Source organism: Macrobrachium rosenbergii, chromosome 9 (genome assembly GCF_040412425.1).
Source record: "Macrobrachium rosenbergii isolate ZJJX-2024 chromosome 9, ASM4041242v1, whole genome shotgun sequence".
Taxonomy (NCBI): domain Eukaryota; kingdom Metazoa; phylum Arthropoda; class Malacostraca; order Decapoda; family Palaemonidae; genus Macrobrachium; species Macrobrachium rosenbergii.
In genome coordinates, this window is record NC_089749.1 from 30,606,552 (window position 1) to 30,620,862 (window position 14,311).

General features: G+C 36.0%; 1 protein-coding gene across 6 annotated transcripts in view; it reads right to left on the bottom strand.

The window, feature by feature from the left end:
* The window catches only part of LOC136841668 (tyrosine-protein phosphatase 10D-like), a 246,365-nt gene extending 232,478 nt beyond the window's left edge, over positions 1-13,887 (bottom strand). The window contains exons 1-2 of one of the 6 annotated variants that reach the window (XM_067108852.1): positions 13,683-13,887; positions 7,591-7,809 (exon numbers count right to left, since the gene is read on the bottom strand). Coding sequence is in view for 4 of the 6 variants with exons in the window: in XM_067108851.1 (XP_066964952.1) it covers positions 2,438-2,463 (26 nt within the window). In the remaining 2 variants the exon portion in view is untranslated. Of the gene's footprint in view, positions 1-2,437; positions 2,651-7,590; positions 7,810-13,682 lie in introns of those variants that run through there. The other 5 variants (XM_067108851.1, XM_067108850.1, XM_067108854.1 and 2 more) reach the window with 5 other exon arrangements.
* Between the last annotated feature and the right edge of the window lie 424 nt (positions 13,888-14,311).

Below are 14,311 nucleotides of genomic sequence, written 5' to 3' on the forward strand. Positions count from 1 at the left end.
GAGCATAAACAAACCTCTCATTGGTATCATGGAAACCTTGGCGACCAACAATCGGTTGAAAATTTTAAATATCAGAAACAGTGATAAATGTGATAATTGCGATGTTGAATGCATATTGCATACTTTTTATTTCTGTAGACATAAAAAAATGATGTTTTTCAAAAGTGTGCTAATTTCATACTTGTAACATACACAGACAATTTTTAAAATACATTAATAATGTTCAGTTTCAAGTATAGGACAAAACAAAACAAAAAAAAAGGATCATAATAGTGGCACTGTATTAATTGTAGGGTATTTATATGCTATTTGGGTCTGTAAAAAAAGTTATACAAAAGAGGAAACATATGCCTTTGTTAAGAGCAAATTTTGTTATGACAGGTGGCTATTAAAAAAAAATTACAAAGAGAGTAAATAAAATGTTCACAAAAGAGTACATTAATTACTGGTTTTGAGTAACTAAATTTAAAAATAAAAATTCATACCAGGAACTCTATTAAATGTATGGGCTTATCATGAAAATAAGGCATGGTTATAAGTACTACTTGGAAGGTTATATGAATTGTCATATTGTAGAAATTGTAGTTGTGATAACTGTCACATATCATTAAATTATGGAATGTAACTCACTCAGAATTCAGGGATTATAATATTACCAGTAATGAGAAAATTTTTTGTTTATTTATTTATTAAGCATTGATGTATGCAAACACATTGTTGTCCTGGTGCAAAGAAAAATTATCATTATAAAATTATGTAAATACTATGAAATAACTGCAAAACTGCATTGTATTTTTCTAATAGATAAAAAAAACATCCAACCGTGACTTGTTTCCGATGAAACTAACTAGCGTCCACAAGCTGGTTATTTTTCCTCAATTTCCGAGGACTGTTACTATTAAGCTGAAAGATCCAAATAATAACACTTCATACAATAATATTTAAAGAACATTTAATTAATGAGTTCAATACAAAGATTCGGCCTTCATAAGTATGCAAGTGTGTGTGTGTGTGTGTGTGTGTGTGTGTGTGTGTGTGTGTGTGTGTGTGTGTGTGTGTGTGTGTGCGCGCGCGCGAGGGCCTGAAATTTTTGCAGTTCGTTCTCGATCTACTAACAGAAACCCAATATAGTGACTGATATCAAACTACTTTCAGTGACATAAAATAACTAAAAGCGAGCAAGTTGAACGAATTGCCATGTAAATCAATTGATTCGGTTCAAAAATCCCGTAAGCGATCCTGCTGAAGAGCGAAGAACTAAATCATTTTGAGTGTTAACAGGATTCTCTCTGTGTATAGCTGGAACCATAGGAATATTCTGAATTGTCGTAAACAGTTTTTCAACTACAAAGCGGCATAAGGAGCACCTGCATTCACTTACGGAATCACGATTTTTTTTATTATAGAAAATGAGTTTTATTTATTTGTGACTGTTGACTTTTCATACTGTAACTTAAAATTTAAATTTCAAATACATGAAATCCTAGCAATTTTTTGTAAACTGGCAATTTTTTTCCATTCGATATTCAAACACAGGGAGGCAGGAATATGCATAATTTCTTCTACTTTCCCTTCCGCTATCCAATCGAGAACTCAGTATTCCTGTTTGCTGAAGGGTGCCCATGGAGGAAAATAGACTTTAATAAATTGTCACCAATTATTAAAGGGAAAGAAATTGTCACCAATTATTAAAGGGAAAGAAATCATACAATTAACACGTTGGTCTAGATAGCTAAACTAACATTTCATCATTTTTCTCCACAATATGACACTTTAGGTTATGACTACTTTAATATGTTGAACGAGCATGCCTTATATTAATGAGTAAAATGCATACCATGTCTACCATACTCTACACAGAAAAGGACACTACAGAAATAAAGACGTTTTACCTTCTTCAACTTGAAGTGCAAAGAGACTTAGGTTCTCCGAAATGTCATTAGACATTACCCAAGAATCATATGGACCTTGACCAGGCGTTTGCTTTAGCCGTTTTCTCTAGTGGGGCAATACAAAGGTAAGTGAATGTTTCCTTTGTTTAGGAAGGCACATTACTACTGGATTGTACCTACCAACATAAGTTACCCACCAAGCTTTCAATAGACGTTCCAATTCCCAATTTTCTAAGAAATCAAGTTGAAAATTCCCATTTTTCTAAGAAATCAAGTTGAAAACACCACAAGGCCTACAGGTCTTACCACGGCTTTCAGGCTGCAAGAATGACTATGGTTCATGCTGCAGTAAAAATCAGATCTTTGTAAAACTTTTTTTTTTATCTTATATGATCTACATTATTTCCTTTACTACGAAAGCTGACAGTAAAGCTCACAAAAAGTTAACGAATAATTTCCTTACGCTTAAGAAAACTGTGCATCGACGCAGAAACGAAACTACAGCCGCCAGCCATCAATGTAGTGTAAAACAAAAATGGCCTTACCGTAATTTTGGCGGTTTCTCCCCCATTGTGTGAAGAGGTGTAACAAAGCAGTGCTCCACAAACTTGTAATATATGGCGGTTCTTCCCTGAAGTCGCTAGGCAGCTGATAGACTAACAAAAAAATACCTGATTTATTTGACACTGTACTTCGTCAAGACCACAGCCGCTAACTGTTCAACAACTAATACTGTGTTGGGAGTCATCCACTTCTCCAAGAGGATGTGACGCCATATCCTTACCTACGGGGGTAGGGGGAGGAGTTGGTGGGCCCTCAGATTTTCATGACGAAAGAGGATTTTCTTAAAGTTAGGAATGAAATTGATATGTGGTAGAATCGTGATAAATTGCTTATCAGTAAAGGGAATGTTCGGTTTAGCACTTTGACACAACCACAGTAACCCGCGGGTGTGGTAGGAAGTGGTCACAAGTCTTAAACTTAACAGTGCTGCAGAATGATGTTAATAACAATGTCATTCCTTTTGGCTTTATCAAGGCACCATTAATATAACATGACTGTTAGCCTTTGTGGTATGGTAGACATTAGTGTAAGTTTTATAGAGTAGTGTCTTACAATTCACGGTACTCCTTGTCTGTACACGGTGACGTCATAACACAATTACATGTTTTCTTCATGAGTACATGGATAATGAGTAGAGACCACTCAAGTACTTATTCGATTTTTCGTTCTAACTGTTTGAGTTTGAAGTACCATTTCTGTTATTAATACGGGAATTCTGGGAGCAAAATCGACAACTCTGCCTCCCCCACCCGCAAACCCGCCCGACTTCTGACACCCAATTTTAACAACAGAAATTTAATGAAAAGTAATACCAATGAAACATGCGATACATAATGCCTTCATGGAATTTCAGGTCAGGAGATCAGTTACGTGTGTGACATCAACTAAAACACCCTTCTGCTATGGATTAAAAATGTTTAAATGCCAGTTAGGAAAGTATGCTTAGAGGACCACACTAGATAATGAACATTTTATAATGACAGATCAAGTACAGTACTTCGGCGAGCTGTTTATATCATAATAAACGGAACAAACGATATATAACCATCTCTGAACAGCAGTTGAATTTGTTCCTTAATTACGATACAGATTCGTTGGTTATGAGCTATACTAGACTACATTTTACAAGGAGATGACATTTACGTAAAGAATCCTAAACTGTATTCTGTTGAAACAATTAAATAGTGGAAAGCATTTACCCAGAAATCATTTAATCCGTAACTACACTACCAACGCAAACACCCGAATGAATCTGAATAGCTATTCACAAAATAGAAGAAAGAATCGTCCCCGTCAAACGATTAAAGATACTTTAACATATTTACATACAGTATGACAATGCATATTCAAAATTACACACACAAACACATATACAGTATATATATATATATATATATATATATATATATATATATATATATATATATATATATATATATATATATATATATATATATATATATATATATAGCTTAGTGTAAGGAGTCAGAGTCAATCCATATTAAAAATCATCACTAAAGGGAAGAGGACACGCACAGATGTACAAGCTGCCTTTATTCCAACGTTTCGTAATTATCCATTTAATTACATCATCAGGGCTATTAAAATGAAGCATTAATTCTTTGTAAAATCGTAAAAACTAAAACCAAAAAATGAGAATTGAAAAAGCTGAAAATTATTCATACAAAATTTCAGAAATATGCACATTAAAATTAAAGAAACGAACAAAATTTTTAAAAATCTCTCCATTAAAATGAAAGGTAACAGAATATACAGAAAACTAAAAATGAAAATGACCGTGAAAGGGGTTACAGAACAAAAGGTTAACGACCGACCTAGAGTCGTGACGGCGTTAAACTAAACGTAAACATAAATAGAAACAACACAAGTCAAGACCAATACAGAGGGGAGGAGGAGGACGAATGAGTGTTAAACGATGGAACAAGTTGTAAACCACTAACCCTCAAGACCTTGTCATTTTGGAATCACTTTTTATTAAACTTGTTCCATCGTTAAACACTCATTCGTCCTCCTCCCCTCTGTATTGGTTTTGACTTGTGCTTTTCTATTTATGTTTACCTTTTGTTCTGTAACCCCTTTCACGGTCATTTTCATTTTTTCATTTTTAGTGTACTGTATATTCTGTTACCCTTTCATTTTAATGGAGAGATTTTTAAAAATTTTGTTCGTTTCTTTAATTTAAATTGTGTATATTTCTGAAAATTTGTATGAATAATTTTCAGCTTTTTAATTAATTACGAAATGTTTTTAGTTTAGTTTTTACGATTTTACAAAGAATTTTATTTTTCATTTAACAGCCCTGATGATATCATTAGATGGATAATTACGAAACGTTGGAATAAAGGCAGATTGTACATTTGTGTATCCTCTTCCCTTTACTGATGATTTATATATACTGTATATATATATATATATATATATATATATATATATATATATATATATATATATATATATATATATATATATATTGAATACAGTAAATAACTCAACATTATAAGCACAACGAAAATACCTGTATAAGTAAATTTCAAAGAGTAAATAAATCAACAACTGTATACAACAAAAATACTTCCCTGAATAAGCAAACCTATGGTACATACAAAATATATATTACAATTACTATTTACTTGAGCTGGGGTTAAGAGACATCTAATTTTGCGACGGGAGATGGTGGCAGGTTAACTGAAGAATTAGAGATTCTCAGGGACAAGTACTTAGGCTATACCAAAGAGTATAGAGAAGTAGAGTGGACAGTTGCGCGAGTCCTTACGGGGAAGTTGTAACCGCGGGACTGTGGTGCCATCCGACGGTGAGCCCGTAAACTGTGATAGCATTTGTGTGTGCTGGTATACGCCACACTAATGTTTAAGACGAATGTTAGCACTTTTGTGGGTTGTAACACTATCTTCTAATCTTTTATTATTATTTAATATATATTTAATATAGGTTTCATTCAAAGGGTTGAAAATTATGGATGAATGGAAATACATAAATACTGTAAATAAATAAATAAATAAATAAATAAACTTATAAGATATATCAGGCCAAACTATAAACAAACTGAAACTCCTCCGTTGAAAATTGATATCTTTATTTTATCATATATATTGATATTGATATCTTTATTTTATTATACTGGGCCCGGATGCACTGACATTTACAATGGTGTAAAGTTAAGTTTTTGTTCGTTAATTTATCTTTTTTGGGTTCTTTATGGTTTTTTCAACATTACATAGTCACATACGAGATCGTAATAAACTTTTTTTCTAACTTTTTTTCTGCGACTGTTGACAAATACAAATACGTTTCTTACCATATTATTCAGAAATCAAGTGGAAAACAGGATATTACCTCAAGGAAAGCCAGAAAAACGAGGATACAAACACCATCGTAACTTAAGACATAGCAAGTATGTTTAGTACATCTGGGTCCTACACTGCAAGTATACATTTTCAGTATTACAGATGACTGAACTTCATGAGTTTTCGGTTCTTTGGACCTGCAACTAACTAAAAGACTTTTGATTGCATCTTTTAAAGTGTGATGAAGGCGGAGGCGTATAAAGAGGATGACAATGAAGAACATGCAGTTGCACACAGAACAAGCTAAAAACTTTCCCTGCATCTTCTCCTCCAAGCCTGTCACAAGTCTGTGGTGAACTCTGCTTATGTAGTAAACGTCAGAAACCATCTTTCTATACTCGTTTCCCATCTGAGTAATCATGTCACAAAGGACTGTACTTGGCACAATTAGCTCCTCTCCTAGTGTGTTACCCTAAGTCTTCTTGGAAAGGAAAACATGAACAGGGTTGTGTGGATCAAGAGTACTTTGAAGCTTCGTCCTGCATTCTCTACAAACCTTGTGACGAATCTTACACACAACGAAACCTGTGATATATGCTAACACTGCATTCCTCGAGTGGTGGGTCTCCCCCAGGGAGGGTCATTACTGACTGTACTGTTACAGGAATTGGCAGAGAAGAATGTGTGACATTCACTGTAGATTTTGAAAAAACCTGAAGTCCCTATATTATTCAGAGTTACCAAGAAGGTATCAATGTCTTCTTGGCAGTTAGCACCGGCACTTGAAACCATAATAGCATCCACCATGACTTGGTGGAATGCACTCCTGATCTGACATGCATCTGGGTTGTCCCTGTGCCCACCTTTCCCCAGAATTATTGAAAATAAATTCTCCAAACAATCTTTATTGAGTCTGTTGGTTAATAGGTAAGACAGCTTGTACTTTGGATGTAACTCATCCCACAACTGTAACAGACCTTTGATTGCCATCTGCCATCCAGAGAAGCAAGGCAGCTCTTGTGGACCAAGTGATATGATACCATCCAACAATGTGAGGCAGTTAACCAGAAATTCCTTGTGACCTGATTTCCGACTCATGGCATGTCACATTTTTGCAATACTGGTACGAGTTCCACTATTGAAACAATTGAACAATTGGTCCATCTTCTCAACAAAGTCTGTGTACTCTAAAATCAACACACAATACATTCCTTATCATGATCATTTGACAGTTTGTAAAAGGGTGTCATATCACCCAAATTAATTAATTGCTTAAATATATAATTAAATAATTTAAACAAACTTTAACTTAGCACATTTCTCCTCATACCACACTACACCACCAGTGCTCAATTTTTATAGGAAAGTTTTGTAACAGGAGCAGAAGAAGAATAATGTAACAACGCAAGAAAGAAGACAACGAAAGAAGAGACAAGAAAGAAGAATCGAGAAAGAAGACCACCCAAAAGAAGAATCAAGAAAGAAGACCACCCAAAGAAGAATCAAGAAAGACGACCGCCCAAAGAAGAATCAAGAAAAAAGAAATCTAAGTGATTATGAATCTGAGAGTTTCTGGGGAAACCCAGTTAAACAAACTAACACTGCTATATGAAATAGCTTGAGCAGTAGGAGAATGCCTGATTCGCTACAACAACACTCAGTGCCATTGTAGTGTCTAGGCAAAACATGGTGAATGAAACAACCAAAGCAGAGTTTAGAGCACAGCATACTCTTTGGTCAAAGGAACAACGAGAATAACCATCAACATATTTCGTTGGTGTGAATGCAACTCCAAACATATCACTCACCTTTCCTTGTCTTAGGGGAATCGAAAAAATTATAACTCAGGCCTTTTCTTTCTTGAATTACGGAAATTAACTGCAGCACAGAACTGTCTCCCTGTCGCGTTGTTGACATTTTCCAACTCCAATTACACGCCTGCCAGTAGAGGCGCCACCGTCGCCCGCAGTTGCGAAGGGTAGGCACGAGTGTCTTCTCTTTACTTCTCTATACTCCTTGGCTATATTCTGAAAATAGGAAAGGATAAGTAGGTTCTTCCAATAATTTCTGCAAACCACCAACCTTTGCTTTGTTGTTATTTCCAGAAGCTTCCAGCACGTTGTTCCAAGAATCTGATAATAAACAAGTCTGTAAATTCTCACATTCTCCCACCAACAAAAAGAATGGAATGACACTGCACATGAAAACGATAACTAAACTGTTAAATACATATGACGGTAAGAAGCACACAACCTGCGTATTTTGTTCTTGCAAGCAGTGGCAGCAGCTCTTGTTGGACGTGCTCCTGGTGAGGCAGCCCTGCATCAAGAACATTAAGTTGTAAAGTAGATGGTTCACTTTCCTCACTCTCGAGATGAATCTGCATCAAACTGATTGTTAATATCTCTGGAATTTTGGGTGAGAGAAAGCTCCACAGAATACAAGTGATTGTTGGAAATTTGATGTGCAACAATACCATCAGCCAATTTAGTTTTACACTTCTAACACTGTGGTAATGTCCTACTACAAGTTCTAAAACTCGACCCAGTAACCAGTACAGTAAGGCCCAGTTTTATTGAGCATTTTTACAGCACTGATTTTGTTTTCCCAGTTATGTTGATGTAAGTCTTTACTTGTTCTCTTAGACTAAGGAGATAAGATTCATATCATAATTCTCTAAAATGATCAAACATTTCATCTGGGGGGGGGGAATTTTGCAATGAAGGATTCCCTGGATTGGGGGTGGGGGTTGCTGATTCCATAAGTAATCATCATCTGGTTCTCTTAATAGCAAATGGGAATTGGCATTGTGCCTGAGAAAACAGTTGGGAGTAATAGCCTCTAGGTTGTTTTCGGATGAACGATAAGTCAAAGGCCAAGAATTAATAGCTGATTGAATGTCGCCAATGATGTTAATAGCTCGAAATATGACAGTCTGGACCTGCCAACTGTTTTGTAAAGACAACTTTTGAGTCCTAATAAGCCTCTCCCAGGTAGAACCTACCCAGGCAGAGTACAGGGGTATTTTGCTAAGTTGAATGTTGTAATTTTGAAAATTTAATTTGAACTCATCACTAATCAGAGCTCGTTTTAGCACTTGAAAGCCAGTTACAAAGGACTTAGTATTATCACTGTAGATATTAGAGGGTACACCATAAATGTTAATGAATCTTAAGAAGGCTAATTTGAAACTTTGAGTTGACAAGTCAGGGACAAACTCCACATGAATAGCCCTAACATTCAAACAGGTGAATATTAACAAGTACATTTTGATATCTTCATTATTTTCTCTTTTGACCCACAGATGCCCAGTGAAATCAATCCCTGTGTGTTGAAAGGGTCTGATAAAGTTGACTTGAAGTTTGGGTAGATTATTCATTATAGGATAGTGGAAGGCCAAACTGTTGAATTTCTGGCACATCATACAACAGCCTAGGATTCTTTGAATTACTTGACGCATGTGGGGGATCCCAAACCCGCTTGTACAAATTAAGTTTAAAACTGTTTGAAGACCAAGGTGTTTGCATTTCTTGTGGTAGTATTCCACTATCAACTCTGTCAATCTATGACTCTTAGCAATTAGGATGGGATTTATCACATCATAATCATATTTCAAGGTCTGACCAATTCTGCCCTTAGAACGTATTATACCATTGTTATCTAGGAATAAATCTAAGCTGTTGACTAGGATGGGAACTTAACTAGGGTTTTTGCCATCTGGGTTCTAAAGATAGGCTAATTCAAAAGCAAAACTACTTCTTTGCATTCCTTGATCAAGTATAACTTGGCATTATGATTAGGGTTAGCAGCAGATTTCTTGAATTTATAGTAGGGCTTTGAAAATGTAAGAGGTGACTCTAAAGAGTCTGTTGAGGTCAGAGTACTTCTACATGTCGGCCAAAGGTTCACACTGTGGCCCTACATTGACAATGAAAGAAGCAGATACTTGAGGAGGTTGACTGTGTTGCTTACAAGTATCTGAGAGACAGCCCAAGTTACTTTCAGGCCAAGTATTTTGATGAGGTGAAAGCCATGCAGGGCCATTTAACCAGACAGTAAGTTGTTTGGTGAATTCAGTGAGAGAGAGACCCCTTGTTATGAGATCACAAGGATTCTCCTCACCTTCGACATACCTGAAGTTGATTGAGAAACCATATTTCTCTTCTAGGTTCCTCTTGAACATTGAAATATCTTTGATGGATTGAAGTTGATTGAGAAACCATATTTCTCTTCTAGGTTCCTCTTGAACATTGAAATATCTTTGATGGATTGAGTGTAAATATACTCTTTGTAGAGGCAGAGTCTGTGAGAAGCCACTGTAACAATCTGAGAATCTACTGCAACTGTAACATTTTGAAACTTGATTGAGGTGAATGAGTCCAGAACTATCGGGTGACATTTGAGAGATAGATATACTCCCCTAAGTTCTAGAATTGGAAGCGTTTTTGCTTTTAAGGGAGCGACCCTAGATTTAGCAGACATGAACACTGTAAACTGCAAAGCCATAACTAGATTTGGATGCATCACAAAAAATGCACAGTGAATTGATTTGATTTTGATTGATGCAAGGGCAATGAGGACAACTGTGAGAGATCAGACCAGTGTTTTTGCCATTCCTTTTGTAAGTTCTCTGGCACGGGAGTATCTCATGGCAGTTTTAAATCAGACACTTGTCTCATGATTAATTTCCATTTGGTTGTAACAGGGGGTCGAAAACTTTGAATATTTGAGACAGAACTGATCTTTTAGTGTCAGCTGAAGGGTCTAGCACATTGTCAGCTATTTGAATGGAATCATTATCATGAAATATTTAAGACCCAGGACCTTTTCATATTTGCTGCCATGAGAGGCAAGACAACCATCTTTTGCCATGGCTGATACAAGTCCTTGATAATTGGAGTTCCATGATCTAAGACAGAAGCCACCCTGTTCCATATGGTTAATAGACCGTATAAACTTTCTTGAGGAAGTCAGGTGAGTTGCTAGTGACGACGAGATTGTCCACATAAAAGTTCTGTTTAAGTATTCTTGAAAAGTCATCATCACCAAACCAGTTTTCATGATGTTTGATGACAATTGAGAATGAATGGACTAGCACTGAATCCAAAAATTATTGTTTTGTACCTGTAGGCTACTAATTTGTCTCCTTTCATAAAGAAACAAAATCTGTTTTTATCTTGTTCTTTTGCTAACATAATCTGCAGGAATGCTTGTTTGGTGTCACTGAACACGACTATGTCATTTGATCAGAAGTACAGGGACAACTTAACTATGTCACCCATTAAGTTGGTCCCAGCGTATGTGGCTTCACTGAGAGAAGGAGCATGGTTGGTTTTCAAAGAGGAAGGAGCATGGTTGGTTTTCAAAGAGCAATTAAGTACAGGCCAAATCTTAGTGGTGACATTGAGTTCATCTTTAATGACTGGCCTATGAGGAATCCAAATATATTGGTTAAAGTCTTGAGGCTTGACACTGATCCTTTCAATGATTCCATCCTCAAGTTGGTTGTGAAAGACTTGGTGGTAAGCAGTCAATAATCCTTTTTGTTCCAAATTATTAACTACTCGGTTCAGAACCGTAAGCTGTCAGGAAATAGTCTCTAATGGAGAGTAGTAAGACTTTTTGGGTGAAAGTACAAAGTTGATTTGAAATTAAGGAACATTTTCCTCCTTAGGGACAATGTACTGATATTCTAGGTCAGGATTTGTTGCAACTTGTTGGTGAGCACTGACAAGAGTCACTTGGTTAGGGTAGAGGAAATGTATCATATTTCCAAAGCAGAACTTAGTATGCCCTGAGTGATGTGAAGGTCAGGGATTAATTGCAGTAAGTATGTCAAATCCAACTAAACCCTCAAGGGGGTATACTTTCATCATTTAAACCCAGAGATGGTTCAGCTAGAGAAGAACCTTCTTTGATGATGATGTTAACAGCCACATCAAGCTGAGAAACATACAAGCGAAAGTTAAATTCAGGGTCGGCCAACATAGCAATAGGATACTTTTTCCCACCAAGGATAGACACATGCATTAGACATTCACCAAACTTACACTCGGTAGCACTTAGAAAGGTAGTGACATCATAGTGGGTAGAAGGCATGCTCACAGGCCTCCAAAGCTCCTCAACAACAGACATGGACAGAACTTCTCCGACTCCCCACATCTAGAAGGCGCATAACAGTGCGAGAGGTGTTAACACCATGAAATTTTATAAACAACGCAGGAAGCAGAAAAGTTTGGTAACAAGTCTTGACGTGTTAAACATTTATACACAGATTTGTGGATGCCCTACCATTACTGTTGTTGTTAGGGCATAGTGCAGAAATATGAGCATATGATTTGCAAACAATACATTGAAAACTGAGTTTATTGTCCTTATCTGGAAAACTGGTTGAATTGTGTTTGCTACTAGTGCACAATATGCATAAGCCAAGTGCAGAGCACCTAATTTGACGGTCAACTGATTTCTCAAATATGGTACATTTGATCATGCTATGTCTAACATCACTACAAAACTTTGTGTTTGATATTGGCACTATTAATATTACTGTTTACATTGTTATTTATAAGACAACCACCCTTGGGAACAGTTTTAGGTTGAGCAGTGAGAGTGAAACTTTCTAGTGTTGATTGGGATTTGATTTCAGTGGAATTTGAATTTTTCTAGAACTTGTATTACTGTTTACATTGTTATTTATATGGCAACCACCCTTGGGCACAGTTTTAGGTTGAGCAGTGAGGGTGAAACTTTCTAGTGTTGATTGGGATTTGATTTCAGTGGAATTTGAATTTTTCTAGAACTTGTTTACGTTTCGATGTACTACTTTGTCCTTCACAGGACTGACTATCTTTTCAACATTAGCATTACTTTTGGGATTTGGCGTTCGACCTAATCTCTGAATGATGTCTCCATAGTGATCAAACAGATCTACAATAGGTTAGCTGATTTTGCCATAAAATTCCTTGCAGGTCAGTTTAGGCAACTTAACAGCCATTTCATGAATACTAGGGCAAACATTTGTTTGCGATCATGTTTGTAAACTGTTGAGTTATTTCACTTAATTTACTAGGATAACCTTCATTAACGTTATGAATTGCAAACAGATCCCAAATTTGTTCACCTACTACAGGTACCTTAATCTTCTGAAGATATTCTTGAGTTGACTGACTGTGGTGCAAATAGCTGATTTTCAGTTCATCTTCAGAAAGGGTATTCAGTTTCCCCAGGGAAACAGTTATGCTGGACTTATAACCTGCCCGCTTTTTGATAAAGGGAATAGAAGATCAGATAATGTAGTCCTTATTGACAAAAACTTACTCTAAAATGGCATTAATAAATGTTTTAGGGCACATGATTAACTCCAACGCTCGCAAAATTCAATATTTATAACAAAATTAATACTTACGAACAGCAAAACAAACAACCTATACTAGACATGAAACTGATTAAGTAGGCTAGGCTAGGCTAACTGAATATGGCGAATGTTGAATGCGTAGCTAGGCTAAGCTAATTGAAATGTCGAATGCTGAAAGAATAGCTAGGCTAGGCCAATTGAAATGTCGAATGCTGAAAGAATAGCTAGGCTAGGCCAATTGAAATGTCGAATGCTGAAAGAATAGCTAGGCTAGGCCAATTGAAATGTCGAATGCTGAAAGAATAGCTAGGCTAGGCCAATTGAAATGGCGAGGAATGTGAGAATTTGAACTCTAGGCCTACACGTCACAAAGCGCGAAAAATCTCGAAAGACATTACTATTTATTTGAACTGGGTTTAACTAATTTTGCGACGGGAGAAGGTAACATGTTAACTGAAGGATTGGAGATTCTCAGGAACATGTACTTAGGCTATACTCTGAAAATAGGAAGGGATAATTAGGTTCTTCCAACAATAAACCACCAACCTTGCTTCGTTATTATTTCCAGGAGCTCCCACCACATTGTTCCGAGAATGTGATAATAAACGAGTGTGTAAATTCCCACAATATAGAATATAATTACAAATACACGTAAATCTACATCAACACATAAGTTGTAGTGCTGAAACTTTCCCTCCTAGAAAGGAAATGTAAACATGGCTGTTTGTTGATGCATACCAGTTCTTCTTTCAACCATCACATAAACTGCAAGTCATAAGAGATGTTGTTATAAAAAAATTTTGAAAAATATTATTGAATCAGCATTCCTTTAATATCCTAATCAATATTTTAACTCTCAGACCATTCCATTACAAAGCTGAAATTTTACCATTTAAATAAGGAAGTGTAAGGAAATACCAGATTAACTTTTAGCCGGGTGCTTATAATTTTCTTCGATTAGCATTATTTTAGAGTGTATTAAAAGTACCTTATCTCTTCATTATTTGTAGGTGCATTTTTTCTAGCAGGCTGAATTAAGTCTTTCTGCAGTTTATATATTTGTTTTATTTACGTAACTTTTTTACTCATTTCTTTTTCTTGGTTATTTCTCTTTCATAGTAAATTTTCTTCTTCCTAATTTAATTTTCTTGACAGGGCTGCCCTTTCCTGACAGG